At 37.2% G+C, this 20,354-nt stretch overlaps 2 protein-coding genes across 4 annotated transcripts in view; one reads left to right on the top strand and one right to left on the bottom strand.

The window, feature by feature from the left end:
* Nucleotides 1–255: 255 nt before the first annotated feature.
* Nucleotides 256–19,983, bottom strand: DCAF17 (DDB1 and CUL4 associated factor 17). The gene is made up of 15 exons (XM_058028498.1): nucleotides 19,751–19,983; nucleotides 19,236–19,482; nucleotides 17,910–18,013; nucleotides 15,948–16,041; nucleotides 14,869–15,011; nucleotides 14,000–14,078; nucleotides 13,773–13,862; nucleotides 11,598–11,705; nucleotides 10,989–11,094; nucleotides 7,469–7,611; nucleotides 5,996–6,105; nucleotides 5,507–5,594; nucleotides 3,903–3,986; nucleotides 2,321–2,476; nucleotides 256–1,556 (listed from the first exon to the last, which is right to left on the bottom strand). The coding sequence occupies exons 1-15, from the start codon at nucleotides 19,981–19,983 to the stop codon at nucleotides 1,431–1,433; spliced, it is 1,911 nt and encodes a 636-aa protein (XP_057884481.1). The 3' UTR covers nucleotides 256–1,430.
* The window catches only part of METTL8 (methyltransferase 8, tRNA N3-cytidine), a 35,985-nt gene continuing 29,450 nt past the window's right edge, over nucleotides 13,820–20,354 (top strand). For 2 of the 3 annotated variants that reach the window (XR_009114696.1, XM_058028570.1), the window contains exon 1: nucleotides 19,734–19,897. The gene's annotated coding sequence lies outside the window, so the exon portion shown is untranslated. Of the gene's footprint in view, nucleotides 13,898–19,733; nucleotides 19,898–20,354 lie in introns of those variants that run through there. The other variant, XM_058028571.1, reaches the window with a different exon arrangement.

Here is a 20,354-nt window from a genome sequence, read left to right on the forward strand (position 1 = left end):
CTTTATTACCATGAAGTCTACAGCCTATGTTTTGTTCTTGTGGGTGTTTTTTAATTTAAAATCAAAGCTTTCATTCTGCAGATTCTGAATATACCACACAGAACTCCAATGTATCAGATAGGCTGCACACAGTAATAAGGGTGAAGAGCTGAGAGCTTTGGCTCAGACTCAATAACTCCTGAACCTTAACAGGGTCAGGCAGAGAATTGCTTGGATATACATATATATGTAAAAACATATAAAATGTATTAAAAATACAGTAAAATACATAATTTATTAGTATTTCTCTTTAAACCAAAACATACACAACCAGAAAACCTGAGTGATTTTATTTCTCACACAAAACCAAGAGAAGGATTTTGTCTAAGTGGTTTAATGGTAACACTACAATTTTCATACTACATACAAAATTTATCCTATGTAGTTTTACATACTTTGATTAATTACCAGTTTGTATTAGAGATGCCTTAAACTTTACCTTTCATATTTTCCAGATTCTGTACTGCATTAGTATATAACTCTGAACTTCATATAAATTGTTAGCAAGTTCTCTTCACAGTTTCATTAGACAAAACAATCCTTTTCCAGCCCGAGAACCAAGGACACCATTGCAGCTTCAGGCCCAAAAAGCATAAACAATAGTGAACTGAGGAGAGCAATCTGAGAGCATGGGACTTCATAACCTGAAGCTGTAATTGGACAATTAACCCCAGTATGTAAATGGACCAAAACTTAGAAAAGTGTGAAAGCATGTGACCTGTCATCCATCTTGGGTGGAGCCACAGCCAGGCTCTTGTACTGCCCAAGGTGTATCCTTTGGAGGCCTTTCTATAAATACCTACTTTATTCCTTTAACACTGTCTAGCCTCTGTTTTAGGTAGCCTCTTAAGGCATCATCAGAGTTGCATAGGTAAAACTATGTAAGACTGATCATAGCAGATGGTAGGTAATAGGTAAGTCCACATCTTTCTCCTTGATGTCCAGTATTTCAATCCAATCGCTGAAGAGAAGCAATAAATGCTGCATCTAGCATTAATGATGAGTTGGTGAATACATGAAAAGCAATGATAAACTACAGGCAAGTGTACAGTGTCACAAAGAAAAAAAGAAACAAGACCTTATCTAGTAGTACAAAATGTTAAGATTAAATTCAGCCAGAAAACCAGTAATTGACTACTATGTACGGAGTCCTTAAATAGCATCCAAAATCCTCTGTAGCTGGTGTTTATGGCTTAAATATATACAAAAGTTCTCCCTCCTTTTTTTACAAAAACACTTTCTGATTTATTTTATAGCATTAAGAATCACGATCTCTTGCAGTATCCTTAAATACTATCCAAAATTCTCTGTAGCTGGTGTTTATGGCTTAAATATATACAAAAGTTCTCCCTCCTTTTTTTACTAAACACTTCCTGTTTTTTTGTAAAGTATTAAGGATCATCATCTCTTGCAGTATCACATACCATTTGGTAAACATAACAACTGAATCTTCTATTAGGCTTCTGTTCTATATGCAGTACAAGGTCTTTGTCAAAGTAAACTTCATGACTGTAAGTCTGAAATGAGAAAAAAAAATTCAGGTTGCAGTCTCTATTTCCACAACTTGCTAATATCTATCATTTTCCACAAGGAACAAAAAATACTTAACAGTGGTGAACTCCATGATCAGGCAGAAATTTTGTGTGGATACACAGAGATTACTCTTCCAGATAAAGGACAGAATTTCATAACTTTTGAGAGGTTTCTCACATCCCTATTTTAGGAATCTAAATTCAGAGCATCTGATTTAAGATCACAAGTTGCCTATGCAGTCAATGATAAAAGAGGTCTAACAGTGCTGAAAATTTCAGACCATCTAAGCTGGATGTCCACCTAAACTTGGACTGATGAACAGCCCATTCCATCTTCCCAAATACATATACAGTGAGGGCTGTGCTTCATTTTATGCATGAGTACTTCAAATTAAACAAGGGAAAGTCTTTACAAGTTGAAAAGTTAGTCTGACGTAACTAGCCAAAGAGTATTTAAGTTGATAAATACTTCAGAAATACATTAAGGACAACCCCTTCCCCAAACAAAAAAAACTCCAAACAAAACAACCAAAAAAAACTCCCACAATCATGATTTCAAATAATGGCAGATCTTCAGGTGAATTAACTACTGTCTGATGGAGTACTTAAAATTTTAGAGTTGTAATTGTTATTTTATGCAAATCTCATCCCTTTGCTACTTATATACCTGCTTAAAATCTGAACAGAAGTGGTATGTGAATGAGTATGGGGAAGAGACAGTGGGAACAAAAGACAAGAATTTTCCTCACCACATCCCAGGACTCCTTTAATGGAATACTCTTAAGCAGAATCCCATGTTCATTGCAATGAAAGTCAAGGTGAGCTCTTCCATCAGCTCCTATCTGAGTAACTGCCACAGTGGATAGTAAATCCAGTTCATCTTCATAGTCCACAATTTTGAATGTCTTAGGAAAAACAAACCTCAAGTTTACAAATCAAACACAAATTCACATTCCCCTCTACCTAAAGTGCATAGCTGTTTTTTCTTCATGTGAAAGTAGTACTGGGCAAATTCTAGTTCTTAAGTTTCTTTTCTTTCTCATCTGAAAGAAAACTTTGGGAGCCCGATACCCAACAGGCGTTTTTCCCAACATGAGCTGTCAGGGTATTTCAGCAAAATTCCTTAAGCAGGAGAAAATGAAGTGATGTTCTGAAAAATCCTAATGTGCAAGTGCACATATTTTATATGTAGCATATAAGAAGTATAAAACAAGTACTTCTGAATTGGCCAAGGAGTATATTTAGGTTCTTGAAGCAGAGATGTTAAAAGACGTCGTGTAGCTTTAAACCATCATTGGTTTTGAGGGAATGAGTACATTAGAGCAATTCCATGAATATCTGTATGTTCTGCTCAGATATCTCTCTTGCTCCACAGATTATAGGTCGGTGAAGAACTGACACCAAAATATGTGAATGAAGATTGTGAATGATGTTAATTGCCTTTATCTCACTGTGACATACTCTAAATTCAAGCCAGTCCTTTTCTTCTATAATGTAAAAGCATTTACTGGAATCATAAGTGTAACAACAGGAAAAAAATAGAGTGCAATTACTTTTATTATGGTTAAAATAAAAAGTGAATAGAAATAAACTGCAGACCCTTAAGGGTTATACTGGACTGTGCTGTATTTTTACCATAGTAAAATCTATTTCCTCAGGATAAAGAATAGGAGTGACTGCCAGAAACTGATGAATTTTACCTGTTGTACTTATGTCAATTACAGATCCAGCTCTAGACAGAGTTAAAAAATATTTTTCATAACCTTTTAAGACCCAAGTGGTGTTTTCAATCTCAAGAAGCAGTTACTTAAAGGAAAAGGGCTAAATACCTAATCCTACAATCCAATCAAAGTAACTGAGAGAGAAAAATAAAGTTGAGAGACACTGTAAAAAAGACAAGAGGATCCTAAAGCAGACGAAGAGAAAAATTTTCTTTCATTTCATAAAATGCTTTGTAAGAAATGTTTAAAGCAGATATTTAAATGGAGAAAAGAGTAATGGTTTGTCACATTAACATATCTTTTCTGTGCCATTGAAGTCACATGGAATTATGATAAGGTGGGGCATAAGATCAGTTCTTGAAAGAAAGAAAAAATACAAAGCTCAATGTTGACCAAGGAGAAAAGATGAAAAGTATGTGAAGCAATTGGAAGAAGACAAAGAGAAGAGGAATAAAGAACTCAAGGATATAGACAGCTAACGGTTACACCCACTGAAACCATGGTGGTTTCAGGGCATGACCAACGGCGAATGGTCACGCCCCTGAAACAAGAAGGGCTTCTGGCTAGCTAAACACTGAAACAATCCATGAAGTGCTCTCACTTCAGTTACCTCTTGTTCTGGGTCATCATCCAGCAAGGTGAACCGCTTCTTCACCACTCGACCAGAAGCTGTTACAGTAACATTGTTGTTCACCTTTGGAGAAACATAAAAAAGAAGTGTCTCTAGACTTCAGAGCAATGTCGTTTCCATCCATCTGACAATGTATCTGTTCCATACATTTTGCCTTCTGACCTTGTTGTGCTCATTAGCTACGCATAGCCCTGGTGCTGCTGTTTTCTTTATGAGTTCAATGAACTTGGGGACTTTACCTGAGATATTATTGCTGTTTACTCATAATCAGCGGTGGCCCACAAAGATGGCAAAGGTTCTCAAGCTACCATAATTTAGAACAGAAGTGACTAGAACCAAGATGCTGGAATGAGAATTAAGACTGCTAAATCACCACTGATTTTTCTTAAACTCTTAATTCCAGAAGATGGGAGAAGTAGCATCTTAAACCACCATGGCTGCTTCCACTGGGCTTCATTAACTCCAGAAATATTAAAAAATAGGTTATCAGTGTCTCAATAGAAGTCAAAAGGAACAACCACAGCATAGGCAGGATTAGAACTCATTTCTTTCTTCTTACTGGAACAGAAGTTACCTACACAACTCTCAAAAAGCAGTATGGCAAGTTATAAGATGACAACTGGCGTTTAGTTTTTGAATTCAATACAAGTTTTGTTCTTGAGTTTGTGAAGATTTTTAATACACAAACCTTTTTCTCCACAAAAGCTTAAAAATTAGCATCACATTTTACAGTATTCAAACTATAAAAACTTGCTTTTAGGCAAGATATAACCTTGTCTGCTGAATCAAAATGACAGGCACTACCTAGAATTTTTTTCATGTGTACTCTTTAACCTTTTGACATTAGATTGTCTTGGTGATTCCATATCACAAAAGACTTCATGAAACAACTGAGGTGATTAGAGAGCTCAGTTCTACCAATAGTTTTAAATCATCCTCTCACACTTGGTTCTACCCTTCTGATCCACTGATGACTTAGTCCTGTTCTGCTCCAGTTCAGCAAAACAAGCAAGCAGAAAGTACTCACCTTTTCTGCCAAGTTATTCTGTTATTTTAGAGCACTGATTTGGCTCACCAAGGGTTAGATGAATGCCAAACTTGGCACAAGAGAATGACAGGCATGCATGGCCAGGAAAAGGAATGGACTTTTGGAAGCAATGTAGTGTCTTTGTTGTCATATGAAGACTTACCCCTAAGTTATGATAGACTTGAAACTTTTCTAGCATTTGTATGATCAACTTACCTGAGCACCAGAGATGCACACAATTATCACTTGGTGGCACCGTCATTTGAATGAAATCTGTCACCATCTTTTAAGTATGTTTTATATCCATGATACATGGTTACATTGCACACCTTAAAGAAAACTGAAATCTAAAGAAAAGACTGAAGGTTTCAGAAATCTATCCTGAAAGTGTTATTGTTTCCAAAATTCTTTTCATAATGCTTGAAGTCCAGTGAAGACAGAACATGTCTTTCAATAAACCTTGGATAAAGCTCATAAAACAAAGTGTTAACTCAAATATGCAAACTCCCTGTTTATAGCTCAAAATCCACATTGTGATCTCAGACACTAAACTCACACAGTTTTCTCTGTTGGCTACAATCGTAAAATCTTCTGCAATCTCCATCTGATCTGCATGATTCTTAACTTCCTTAAGCTTTAAGACTCTACAAAAGAAACAAATTACAAAGTAAGTCATGTATTCTAATCTGCTTACTACAACATTTCTATATAATTTTTTTAAATCTAGTACATTAAAACATTGTAAATAAATAAATAAAATGGAAATTACTTATTTTGGTAATTTATGTTTATCAGTGGAATTTTGATACAGTGGTCCTTGAGCATTTTTCATACCAAAACCCAAAATGTAGCCTCTAGTGCTCACATTCATCACACCAAAATCTGCAGATGTTTCTAGAAGAATGTTTGATTCTGACAAAGTAATGGATTTTATAGTTTCTATAGTCTGATGAGTGTTTGGGCCTGCAAATCATCAGACTACTAAATTTATGCAGTTATGCAACTTCTCTAATGAATAAAAGATTTGAGTAAAAAAGGCTCATACTTTATCAAATTTGGTCCCACGTGGATTATTCTACCTGACATATCTGGATGGAAATATATCCAGTCAGGTTCAAGTGAACAGCATTTCATATCCTGTATGCCATTTTTTGCCTGAAGAAGAAAAGGAAAACTTAGAATATTAGTATTCTGAAAGTCTCACAGATCTAATTAAAGAGGAAATACTGAGCTCCTCACTATATACCTCTGGAGGTTTAGAAGTATTGCTCCTAAACATGACCAGAAAGGATGGCAGTGGAAAAAAAACCAACAACAACAGTAATAAAAAAACTCAGTTCCAATTCTCAAGATATTCAGTGAAGTAGTTTTGAGGTTTTTAATATGCAATAAGCAATAACCTTGCACCCTAGCTATATATTGTCCTATCTCTCCTGAAACTAAGCAGAATGAAGATCTAACCTACACTGTGCAAACATTTCTACAATTCCAGCTATTTGAGTATCCAAGACATGCAACAAACATTAGCACAGAGTTTGACTTGAGCTTCAACTCTCAGGTTTACCCTCTTCTGTGCAAATGACCTGTGGAGCATGTAAGCCTGGAATACCTTGTGATTTCAGCAATCACATGCAAGCCAGTCAAAATCTCGGGATTTTAGCAGTGGCTTTCTGTTATTAAATTTAGCTGACATCCATCATTCAAACTGCCAAATATATGAACCCACATAGAAAAAAAACAGATGAGAAAGGATTCTGTAAATCCATTTGAATCAAAATTGATCTTTAGCTACAATTGTGGAACATCAGTTTTGAAAATAAGGAGAGAAAATAATTGATCAGGCAAGTAGAAGAGATAAGGACGTTTACAGATGAGACTTATTTAGTCAAGAAACTCTTAACAGGCCCAGAAGTTGCTTGAAATACAGAATGATCTTCAGGTCAATTCCATAGTCAAAATAAAAGTGGAGATGGACACCTCACAAAAAATAGTATTCAGATGATAAATAGTACATAAACAAAAATAATTAGGAACAGATTAAACTAACTAATAAAACCTTTATAGGGACAGAAGGGGATTAAGCTGAGCAATCAAATCTTTTTTAGGGAGAGAAAGAAGGTACAAGTCAAAGGTAAACTACAAACATTAAGGACATTTATTCTGCAATATCATAAAATTTAAAATAATTCTGTAGTCAGTATTTAGTAGGCTGACTAGTCAGAAGTGCATTAGGATGTTACCATGCAAGGAAACAGGTAATGAGACTTTTAAGTCATGATACAGTACTGTGTAGCTCTGACTGCACCACTGTTGTACTGGAATGAAGGAAATATGAGAAGCACTGATTCAGAAGAAAGCATTTTACATATGACTCCATGGGATAGCTAATTTGATACTGGAGTGAGCCTGTGAAAGCACTGCACTGATAAACAAAGGTATTATAACCTACTCAGAATAAGAGATGAAGACAAACATAACACACATTCATTTCAGAGAAGCTGTTTTCTGAATGTATTACCAAAGCATTGTCTTTCAGAGAACAAATATGGAAGACTCCTTTATGTTTTTTCTTGTTTGGTGTGATGATATAATGCCAAGGGTAACCTCCAATTTGAAATGCATTCTCCAGAGAAGATGCTTCAAATAGCAAAGGTGGGGTATCTGCAAATATTCAGTAATGTTGTTAACACCATTAGTAGCAGAACAGTCATCATTCCATTGATGCTTGCAATTCTAAATTCCAATAAAGCTACTAATTCTTCAGAACTTTTGAGGATTGGTGGAAACACATTGGCTATTAACTCTTTTCCAGTGCCAGCTATGCTACCTCAGCCAGCACCCAGGTGCACATCTGAAGTTCCCTCTTCTTCCTTCCCTCCCTCCCTTCTCAGATCTTGATGCTGAATACTCTTCTAGTACCTTTCACTTACAAGCAAAGCCACAGTAAATAATTAAAATTATTCCAGCTCATCTGATTGAGAAAGGATGCATACATGAACAGACCAAAGACCATATCACGATGGTCACTATTCTCTTGAGAAAAACAGTGATAAATACTGGAAACAGCAAGCAGCAACCTCAAATAACAGAATTAAATGCAGGAAGATAGAATATTCAGATTCTGCTTTCTCCTTTTGTGTAATGCAACAAAATAGTGTGGACCACAATGGATGCATTCTGTAGCTGAGTTTATAAAAATCAATCAAAATATAGAATTTTTAGCAATTAATGGCAAAAGGTATCTAGTTTTCCTTTCAGTTCAGTTGGAATAAATTACTGAGATGTACTAGGCCATTAGTACAAATGTTCTTTTTACTAAATGAGAGGTATTTACAACTTCTGCCAACTAGCTAAATTAAAGCAATTTCTACAGCTGCTATAACTGAATCAATTTTAGACTGAAGACCAGGTCTTTCTAACAGTAAAGAGAAAAGCTGGGGAAAAAACGGACTAAACGTGGAGAAAATCTGCAATTATGAGGGGAATTTAAACAGGCAGAATATAAAAACCCAAACTCAATTAGTGCAAGGAGAACAAGATTTTTATCTGGACTCAAAGGTCTTATCCAAATTTTGACTTGTTCTTTTCCTGCTGTGTCTAGATAATTCTCCTAATGTCAATGGTGCTATCACACGACATCACATATTATGTTTATGGAGTGCTTCCTTCCTCTTCCTTTGTTCATGTTTCCATCGATTTAGCCATTTGGATTGAATGGAATTAGTTCACTGCCAATGGAGATGAAGTCTTTCCTAAGCTGGAAAGTGGCTGTTTCCCATTTGCTTTCTGGAGTGACACATAAGAAACGGGAGATTCTGTGCAAGAGATAAACTATATGTTATAAAAAACTTATGCATCTGCTGGAAATGTAGAGAATGTTGAAGATGGAAGCATAAGCAAAGGACCTACTGATAGTAAAATCCATCAGGAAATGAAAAATGAGTTAAGAAAGTTTGTGACATTTTACCGAAACAACTTTTTAAATAAAGCTTATATATCAAGGTCCCTCAAAATTCTGGTAGATGGACTAAATTATATATTATAATTATACAATTAAATGTATCTCAACAGTATATCAATACTGAGTAGTAGAGGGTGCTTTCAAATATGCCTTTCCTATCATGGTTTCCACCTAAACCACTGTGATAATGTGATTTTGCTGCCTCAACTCCATCATTCCCACTTGTATGTCACTTGCTCTTGTTGCTAAACACCTCTTGTTTTATTGTTTGTAAGTCTTTTGCCAAGTCTTGCCAGTTTTCACTCTCTAGTTGAGCTTCTTTGTTTACTTACTTTAATCTCTGCAAACTTCTCTAAAAGCTGTTCCTGGCAGCACTAACAAGTGTTATACATGCAAATAAAAACCAAAGAAATAACATGAAAAGGTTGTTTCAAAGTATCCTTCTCCTTGCTTTTTTTTCTGAAATTACTGTATCAGCTAACAATAAATCAAACTATAGTTTTAAATTCTGGGCCATTCAGAAAATCACACACTATGACTGACCAAAATCAATTCCTCCCCAGCAGTTCAGAGCTGTAGCATAGTACTTCTTAGCCTGTAAGTTTTGATCTCTAGACACTTGGGGATACCTCACACCATAAACCGGTATTGTAATAATGCCATCCCTTCAGGCAATTTCTGTAGGGAGGCTAGGACTTAAGTAAGAAAGAAGACTACACACAGTTAAATTATAGTAAATACAAGCCTGCACTCTGAAACTGCTAAGATCTTGCTCACTGAAGCATTTGCCCATCTCAGTCTTGAAAGAAAAAAACTCAAAAATCACAGGAATGAAACCATTTGCAAAAGCAAGCATGAAAATGTCATGGGTTCAAAACTTCCTAACCACAAATTCCTGAATATGATTAAAGATCAAAAAGGTGTTCTCCAGTACACTGGTTTAAAATCTCAAAACTAAAAACTATAATGGTCTATAAGCCATGAGATCAAATCTTCCTATTAAAGTTCCCACAGCAGGTTTTCCACAGGTCCCTCACATTAAATGGTGGTTTCACAGATTGAGATGGAGACAAAAAATGGGGGAAGATTTCCATTCGCAAAAACTGAGACATCAAATATAGCAGCCTATAGATTTGTTTTGATAAAACGTTGCATTATAACCTCACTATATAAATCTGTACTTTATCTTTTATCTTTATCCCTCATTTTTATATACATCTGGATTGATTTGACTCTTACTATCTGACACTCTGAAAAAAAAAAGACATTTTTATGTGGAGAATCACCTAAAAAAGACATTTAGTACAGAAACATTCATAAATAAATAAATAAATAAATGCATTCCTTAATGTTTGTGAAACCAACCTTTTAAATTTTTTTTAGATGCCTCAAGTGTAAGCTTGTGAGAATGTATTTTTAAACCAAGAAAAGAAATTTCAAAAGAAGTCTTGGGCTTTGCTCATTCATCCAGATTTTTAGCACCAAATTCTAATCTCAAATGCACCAACATAAGCCATTGTTTGATTTTAAAGAAAAGTCATTACATAATGTAGAACATTGATAAGTAATGATTTGAGGCATTAGAATTGTTTTTAATAATTTGTTCTCTTCTCAGGAATTCCTTTTACTGAAATCAGCACATTTCTGACAACTCAGAATATCAAAATGAAAGTCAGACAAACTGTATTCAGTCTCACTGAATTTCCTCTGCAAGTTAGGGTTCTCACATCGTTTGCTTACATACCATATTCTGTTTCTGGTTGCTACTAACAGATATCCTAGTCCTTCCTCTTTCTCAAGAGCAATTGCATCTCAGAAATAAAGAAAGAGGTTTCCATTTCATGCATTGCTAATAAAGCTTTTCAGACAGCTTAGTTGCTCTAACAGTTTTCTTGGTGTGTCCTATATAATTACTGTAATTAGAAGTAAAGGGAAGCACATTTTACTATAATGTAAGTCCAGAAGTACACTACAGCACAGTATGAGCACAGTAATTTTAGTATTTTTTCTTAGTGTGAAATAAGCCACAATCAATCCATAAAAGCCACAGTCAAGCCAATACAAAGGTCATAATTACCTGTTATTTTAATGTTACATGGAAGACCATATGGAAACCTTCCTACAACTCCCACCTGACCATTCCAGTTGAATTCTTGTCCCAACTCAAATGGTTGTTCCATGAACTAAAATAATACAGAACAATTTAGCTTTACAGATGCATATTTACTTGCTGTTTAGTTTTATTCTCTATTATTACTGCATTCTTTATCTTGTTAGATACTGCTTGAGGTCTTACTTTTGAATTAATGTTTGATTTTTGATTGGAAGGATATAAACTCACATGTCTAACTGCATTTCTGTTTGAGATCAAACTTCCCCAAGCCCACCAGTTTCTGGCCTTAACAATCATCTGTAACTACAGCCTAGGTGTGTAGAGAGCAGCACATCTGGTGTAACATTGATGTAACTCCCCAGAAGTGCCTGTCTGACCCAGTATCTCTTATGTTTTGCCACCTGTAACTGTTGCAAGTAATTTTTCTGATAGTGTGTCCATTTTTATCTTCTGACTGTAAACAGATCTAGGCAGGAACCTATATACCACATGTACTTATGTAGAGTACATGAATATTTATGACTTGTTACCCAAAAATAGCATGGATTGTATGAAAACTCTTTACTTCATTACCTGTTCCAAAATGGCCTTGAAGTTATAGAGTCTGACCAGACCCATGCTATACATTACAATCAGGATTCCATTAGAAACAGCAACATCTGTCACACTATTACCAAAAATCTGGAATAAAATTAAGCAAAAAATATTCTATTAGAGAAAAAATAATTGAGAGAAAACACAAATAACTGACATTATGTCCTTAATTTTTCAATCATTTTTTTTATTCTGACTAAACTCTATGATCAGTGTTCAAGTTTTCTGTAACTCATCTGTTCTGCTGAGTTTCTTTAATCCATTGCACTGCAGTAACACCTGAAGTTACAGTAGTCATCGTCTGCAAGCAGATTCATGCTCTAATCAATTCTCAGTATATCTTCATTATCATGCCACCCAGTTATTATCATACATGAATAGATAATATTATTCAGCATCCCACGTTAGCAAAACTTAGCAACTCTATCTAAAAGTCCTGATTTCAGATCTTCTGTTCATTCTTCATCCCCAGTGTAAAATACTAGTCTAATCACAACTCTATGACTGCATACAGCTGTACTAAAACTACATTATCCAGCTGTCACAGAGTACAGAGTTCTCTCTGAATCCAAATTAGACATATACATGAGAAGTTGACTTATCTTTTTTAAAAATTATGCACTATTCATTTGTGCGTCTGCTTCATACATCACTGAGCTAACCCCACAAACTAATTCTTAACATTTAATTATTACCAACATGTGAAGTTGATAGGGGTTTTTTTAATGGATATGCTTGAAAATGTAGTTTTCTTTAATCTGACTCACTATGTGAAAAAGCAATTAAACAGTTAAAACAGGCCTAAAACCAATAAAAAGCTAAAGAAACCCAGAAACTGTAAGACCTCCATCTTATCACTACCACCGATTATGTGATCAGTTTGGTTCTGAAAGTTATACTCACTCCCGAGACTGTCTTTTATTTAGTTTTATGGCTTTTTCTCAATACATTTGCTAGCTTAGGTCTCAGTGTCTTTCAGACACAAACTCTAATAATCTTCCAAGCCTAAAGTCTCCTTTCTATCCTTGAGACCTCAGCCACTCTGAACTCAAATGTGTTGTGGTATCCCACGTCAATAAAGCTGAGGTGCCTCAGGCAGTAACACTAACCCCAACTCCAATCTAACATTACATTCCACTGCTCTGTCAGGTCTGGCACTGCCTTCACTGCCTGCATCTCCTGCTGCGTGGATTCTCACACCCCAAATGCTGCCCTGTCTGTTACAATTGTATCAATTTCTCTGGTGAGCACTCAGCACAGACCCAGCTGAAGTACTGCTCCTTCACACGGTTCTGCCTGCTATGACCTTGATGAATCTGGCATGCCATTCCTAACCAGATTGAGAACACCTTTGATAGTGGTAATGGTTTTTTCAGTCTTAAATACTAATTTTGAACAGAACAATACACAGTACTCTCAAGCTTTCATGGGCCCAAATTAAGAAGTTGAAACCCCTGCCTTCACTTGCCAGGCCCAATTTCAATTACAACCTCAACCCAACCTAGCACCAGCTAAAACTCCAGCTCATCACTCTGGATCCTAAAAGACACAATACCTACACAGACATAGTTTTCATGTTTGTACTGTTTCATCTGTAAGTTGTATCCAGAGCCTTCTTGACTTAAAACAGAACAGTAAAAATTACAATCTGGCTCAAAGTTTAAAATATATATACTTACTTATAGGTCAGAAACTGAACTCAGGTTTGTTTGTTCTTGACTGATAAAGCAAGATCTATTTGCTTTTGTCATTCAGTAACAGTGATAATAAAAGTGTGAAACATTTGTAACTGCATATAGAATTCATAGACTATTACTAGGACTGGGTCAGAGGCACATTATCTTTAAGGAGGTGAAAAGAAGTGTACAAACACTTCAGGGTTCCCTAATTCTTATGACTGCTCTAAGAAAAGGCTAAAGTCCTGCTGCATGTCAAAGAGTAACCCAGTAAGAGAATCCATTTGTATTTCTCTTCTGGTCCTTAGAATTAAGAATATTTGCTCCAACACCCCAATCAGACACAAGAACACTGCTGCTAATTAATGTTTCAATTGCTTTTACAAGCTTGTAAGTATGACTTCTGAAATAAGTGTCTAAACTAGAACTGTCATAGAACTACATTACAGATTACATATTATCAGAGAAATTAACTTACCTTTTTGTTTATTTCAAGCATTCCAATGAATGAAAGAGGCAAAACTTGGAATACAGCAAGATAAAACAATACATTCTGTTGGATTCCTGCCTGGGAAGGAACAATACTGAACATAGTTATTAAAGGTAGGACATCTTTTTCTTCTTCCATAATAACCAAGTACAATGTCCCCATCTTTATGCTGGTAAATTTTTTTTTATCAATGTTGTAAAAATTACAACACTTACCTGCCGTGCTGCTGCAGGGAGCTTATTCTGAGCTGACTTTACAATCATTACCTCTTGAGGAGTATCCCAGCTCAGATACCTGTTTGTGACAAGAAAGGCCTGCCTTAACCACTTAAAACCCATTTATTAATGTATTATTTCACATAAAATATAATCAACTATAACTAAGCAGATATCTGTGCTCAGGGAAACTTGACTATTTGATTTGGAAGAGGGGATGCTTGCAATAAAGCAGAAATCCATGGAACTAGGAATGATTTATTTCATACAGGATTGTGAGAAAAATTAGTGAATATTCACACTTTCCAATCTTAATTTTTCTCCTTTCCTTTATAATCACCACTTTCCTATCCTTCAGCCTAATGAAAATATTTTCTGAAAACCAAAAAAAAGAAGCAGTTTACCAGAAGCAGCAACTGCCCTGCTTTAAAAGAGAAATATGGCTACCCTATGGAAAAGAACCTCTGCAAATTAACAATAGCTCAGACTTTGAACATATTGTTTGTATGTTTGATCAGGTTTGTTTTTCAGCTCTTACAGTCCTCTTCTGGCATGTTGCCATTGCAATACTAAAGGCTGTAAAGCTGACAGAGAAAAGCAAATAGTAGGCTAGGTTTTGTGGAACTTGGTACCAAATTTGACAGCATAATACTAAAGTAGATTAAATTCTTCTACAAGCAAGAGCATGCAGGAAAAGTATTCCAGGTAATGGTTGAGATTAACAAGCCTGTTGTCAGCCATAGGGTGGTACAAAAATAACATGATTCCCCTTCTCCTCTATAGCACTAATCACTGTTAATTATATTAAGCTCTCCTTCTCCACTATAGTACTACTGACTGTTAATGGTATAAACCCTAGTTGTTAATACCTGAAGAATTTGCAACAGGAACCAGCAAGATACACTTTTTCCAGTACTTCTCCACTATCAGCAGAGAGACGTAGAAGCCAGTTCTGCGCTGTCAGGACTATCAGGGAAGCTTTATAATCTGATGGACTTGGTAGCATTTCCCCCTACATTAAAAAAAGGCTATTAGAAATAAGGTTGTATCAGGAGGATACAAAACATTTTGACAGTTTGAAGAACAGGAAAGTAAATACACATTCCTCAAAAACTGAAGGAGGCAATCTGCCTGTTAATCAGATGAATATCTCTAAGTTCATGTCCATGTCAAATAATTACCTATGACATAAATAATCAGCTGTCACATCTTTTGCAAGACAGTTACCTTTTCTAGAAGAGGCACCCTTTAAAAAATCTTTTCCTTGCAAAAGTTAACTGCTTACTGATCTAATTGATATCAATCTTGAAGAGAATATTGTTTAAGTATTTCAAAAGAAGACATTCAGTGATAACTCAAGTGATAACTCAGTGATAACTCAGCAACTGCTACAAATGTTACTTACACTGCTTTAGTTTTAGGCACCTCAAAGATAGGGCTAATATTTCTAAGCTCTGTGGACAATGGGTGAAGGAGAGAAATGATGCAATTATCAGGTAGAAACAGTAGAAGAGTTTTTGGGCAGGGTCGTTTCAATGGGCCTCCAGTGTATCTGCTTTTTGGTTTTTTTAATCTCAGTGGATCTGAAGAAAACTAAAACTCCCAGCTACTGTCCTTGTTATTTAAAAATAAATAAAAATATAAGTAGAATTTATTTTGTAAGGAATTAAGAATTAGTTGCATAAGAATAAAAGCACTGGTTTTAAAATCTTCCATGATAGCTTATGAAAAAAGGATTTGAATGCACTACTGAGAAATTCAGAAGAGTATACCTCTAAATGTTCAGTTAATGTAAATAAGGCACATGTTGCCAACCTTTAACGACTGAAGCCCTTAAAAACATTGAGAAAATAATTTGGAAAGAAAAAGCACTCCATTCTAAATGTTTCATCAAAATATATTAATTTAGTATTTTGCACAAAAATGTTCTAGTAAAAAGTAATCTTACCAATGGGCATTCCAATAATAAAGCATCTTCTATTTTTTCAGACTTGGCGGTACACTTTGTCTTTTGATAAATTAGTCTTGGCTGTTGCGCAATGCTAGAGGAAAATGATTGCTAATCATTAGTCTGTTTTATAGACCACTTTTTATCAAAAAGTCATTTCATACCATTTTATAGGTCAGAAACCTAAACATCTTATTTTTACTTTGTAAACATACCTGATATTGCTCTCAAAATAAGGCCTAATAAACAATAGTTAATATAATGTAATATTTTAAAGCTAACCTTCTCTAAATCTTTTGGTCTGGTTGCTTTTTTTTTGTTTTTAGTTTCGGCTTTTAGTTTTGGGTTGGTTTTTTTAAGTAACAACCTTAATAGTAATGTTCTTGCTCTAGTGATATACATTAAGAAGAAAGCATATTTCAGAAACTAATGATCATCCTGGAACCTTCCCCTCAGGTTCTTCCAATGCTGCCTTTTACAACAAAGGTGCAGCATCATGTCCAGATATTTAAAAAAAAAGCCTTTACTAATTAAAATTGATGTTGTTTGGGTTTTGCCATTTTTCCTTTTATATATTCACTGTATTCTTCACACAGATACTTGTAACTCTGTCACCTATTGTATTAGTAGCCAGTTTTCCCAGTACTTTTCCATGGCCTTTCCCTAGGCAGAAAGACAAAACAAATCCCAGAGCTCCAAGCTCTGGGAGGTACAAGGCCCCAGTGCTATCTTGCTTCTAGCTGGGAACCAAGGCTGAGAACAACAGCTGAGATCCATTCTCATGGACAAGGTACAACTAGTGCTGAAGGGGGGGCTCCAGAGAAGGGGCTTGACCAGGGGGGTGGAATTACATCACCCCTTGTCCTCCTAACTGGGGCTTTTTATCAATTATGCTAATTTCCTAAAACCTATAAATGTGTACTTATCCCTGTAAGGGCTTTTGTGGACATCTTTCTGTAACTGCCTCTGAAGGCCTTCATTAAAGAATGCCTTCTTATTACCTCCTTACTAAGGAAGTATTACCTCCTTACTAAAATTATCTTGAGTTTCATTTCCAGGTTGGGAAAAAGGCAACAAAATAAAAGCTTTGTACTGTGCACAGTTTTGCCCTCTGGGAGAGGATGAGACAAAGGAAAACCTGAAAGATCTTAGACAGGTTAACCCAGTACTAAAAACATTGAGACAATGTGGAATAAAAGCAGATTTAGATCTCAGCTGTGGATGACAGATTAAGTTAATTGACTCCTAGTGGTTTACCCTGACAGACTAGTTTGTATTTTATGTATAATATGACACTATCTCAAAACTGCTCTGTCCCCAACTTCCTCAGCACTGCAGTTCTCCAAGTCCATGCTACTTCCCTCACAGTAGGGACAGGCAAGGACAAGGGCTGGTGCACACAGATTTCCTGTCCTCTACCCTCCCATGTGCTGCCTCCTAACCTGTCTCTGCAACTGATCATGGAACAGAATAATATATTAGATCAGAGAATTGATCTACAAAATACATTTGCAAAAATTAGCACGTACTGCAGGCTGTACTTTTGCATGAAAAATAATTTATTATTTTATACAGAATTCACATAGTACCAAGTTTGTTACATAGGCTGATTTTGTGACACACTCTTTAGTTGCCAGACTACAAAGAACTACTGTTCATTTGGCTTTTAGTGCAAAACTAGAAAATTGTGTTAATCTTCCATTCCTGCTCTGAAAGCTGAGGTTATACTGCACCTGAAAGATCAGGCTTTCTTTGACCAAAGCAGGTGTCACATTTAGATATAACAGCATCTAAATGTAATGCAAATATCAAATATCATAAGCCAAAGATTTATCACATGCTTATTTTTTGTTCCCAAGTAAACTCCATTTAATTCACAGCAGCTATGAGTCAAGTTAGCAATATAACACAGAATCAGTCTCAAATCTGTAAGTCAGTACCTCATAATTGCAAATTTATTACCTGGTAATACAGCATTGGTAATTGTCCATGTAAATTCTTCCTCTTTCATATGCAATAGGAGATGCAGAATGAGTTGTCCAAACATTCTTGAATTTAGTACTTTCCTGAAACACAATAGTTTTAACATGGATGGCTATTTGTAACAAACTTTGCTTCTGGAAATATTTTCTTTGGCTCCTGCAACTTAGTAACTTATTTTAATTAAAACTTTACTGCTGAATACATGAGAAAGAATCTTACTTGGTTTTTATAAATGAAATTAACAGACCTTTGATAGTAAAATTTTGTCTCTTTTAAAGACCAAATTAAAAATTTTTTTATGAGCTATTATGGACAGCAGCAGTAAGGAATATTTTGTCATTAGCTTGCCTGTATTAAAAGTGGCAACTAAACTTGCATAGTGACTTTTGAAATCAAGGACTAAACTCCCCAGAGTATAAATATGCAGAGAATTCTTTTATATGTAATTAATTTTATTTATTGAACACTTAATTCCATTCTGCTGGTGGTGTTTGGTGTGAAAGACAGAAAAATGTATTTATCATTACTTGCAATAAGCACCCGGAACATTAAAGAAATAAATTGCTCACATTAAAGTTTCTTGCCTGCATTTGAGATATCAGAAGATCTATACCATTAACAAAGGTTCCAGTCTTGAAAAAAGAAGTGTAAGTCAGATGTAATTATTTTTATTTCAGTAAACACTGCATGCCTATTGATCTAGTTACATAAGCAGACACTTCAGCTGACTTCCAATAAATGTATTTTCAATACAATTGCCAATTCACTTCCACATTCTTTTCTAATATATTTTTATCAACTACTGCATGGAAGCAGAAATTGTTTTGACTAAAAAAAAAAAGTTCAGTTTGTAATTGGTTTAATTCCTACTTTTTCTGTAACATCAGTTTCACTGAGAACTGGGGTTACGTTTACCTGAAAATCTCTGCCAATTATCTTATTATGTGAACTCCTTCCAAATTCAACATGAAGCACTAAGAATTTAAGATTAGTATTAAATATGAAGCCATCTTAGGGAAATAGGTGATAAAAATAAGCTTTTATGAGATTTTATAACACAATTATTAGATACAGAAGGGCCTTTGCAGTTCTTGCCCAGCACAATCCTTTCTACATTTCTAGGTCTGAGCCTTGTGAAATATTTTTAACCATTACTCCCTACATCAGAACTGCACCTTTTTTCTTCCCAGACCCGTTCTCCAGCGTGACCGGGGCCTCTCGAACACCTCGGCTGGGGACAGACGCTCACCCTGGGCTGCAGGGCGAGCCCGCGGGCTGCAGCAGCGCCGAGCGGCCGCCTATTACCTGACACATGATCCTCCTCAGGAGTCCCAGGTTCTTCCTGTGGGCCACACCAGCATCTCTGGCGTAGAAGCCGTGGGCCCTGCGGCTGAGGAGGCGGCACACGTTGTGCACCCCGCACGCCCGGAGGGCGGCCCTGCCCCCGCCGGCGGCCGCCTGCGGGCATTTTCTCGGCCCGCGGGGCGGGATCGCCTTTCTCCCCCGCTCCAGGCTCGCTCTCGGCAGGGCGTGCAGCCTTGCAGGCCCAGGCCCGCGCCGGGTTTATCTCAAACCTCCGCCCTTGCCCGGCGAGAGGTAAAGCGAAGCGGGAAGAGGCCCGAACGGCCCCTTGCTGCTCGATTCCCGAGCGAAGCGAACCGAGGCCTTCTACGGCGCCGCTCGCCCCGCGCTTCCCCGGCCGCCGCAGCTCCGGTTTCCGCAGACGCCGGGCGGGGACTGCCCTGCACCGCCTCTCCCGCGGCCCGCCGGGTACTGTAGTTTTTCCGGGAACGGAATCGCGCGGCCCGCCCGGACTTCACCTCCCGCCGCCGTTACTGGGCGGGCCGCGTGGTGCCCGCGAGTGGCGGCCGAGCGGGGTCACCGTCCCGTACGGGAGCGCTGCGGCGTAGGCGCTGATAAGGCACCGCTCCGAGGAGCGGGCAGGAGCAGGCGCTGCGCAGGGCTCGGTGAGAATCGCGGGCAGCGGCCGCCGGCCGGGACCGCGCAGCCGCCCGCGCTCAACGAGCTCTGCCCCGGCCGCGCTCCCGCCCATCCTGCGCTAAGGGATGCGGACGCTCGACGCGCGGGGCGTGCAGATGGAAACATTTTACCCATTGGGTTTTCAGTTAAATCAGGAAAGTTTTGTTAGTGGTCGCTAGTTAAGGAGAAGTGGGGACTGGTATCTTCTTTTTTAAAAAATATTCCTGCTACAGAGCTCAACATTCGGGGTTGGGCGGGGGGGTATTCCCGGGAATGCACGCCCGGCCTGGCACCTGCGACCTTTGGGCACCCGCCGTGAGCCTTTTTGGGTACGGCAGTGCGGGATTGAGTGTACCCGGACCTGGGGAAAAGGTTAAGGGATTGGTTGAAACCCTTTTAAAACTCCAAGGTCAACAGAAACTTCTTAAGATGTATGACACTTCA

This window comes from Melospiza georgiana, chromosome 7, assembly GCF_028018845.1.
Source record: "Melospiza georgiana isolate bMelGeo1 chromosome 7, bMelGeo1.pri, whole genome shotgun sequence".
Classification (NCBI taxonomy): Eukaryota; Metazoa; Chordata; class Aves; order Passeriformes; family Passerellidae; genus Melospiza; species Melospiza georgiana.

Coding starts and splice junctions, on each gene's coding strand:
- DCAF17 (XM_058028498.1), bottom strand. CDS start 19,983: ATGGGCGGGAGCGCGGCCGGGGCAGAGCTCGTTGAGCGCGGGCGGCTG. Junction 16,042..17,909: donor TACCAATGCTGTATTACCAG/GTAATAAATTTG, acceptor ATTTTCCTCTAG/CATTGCGCAACAGCCAAGAC. Junction 5,595..5,995: donor GTGGGACCAAATTTGATAAA/GTATGAGCCTTT, acceptor TTTCTTTTGTAG/AGTCTTAAAGCTTAAGGAAG.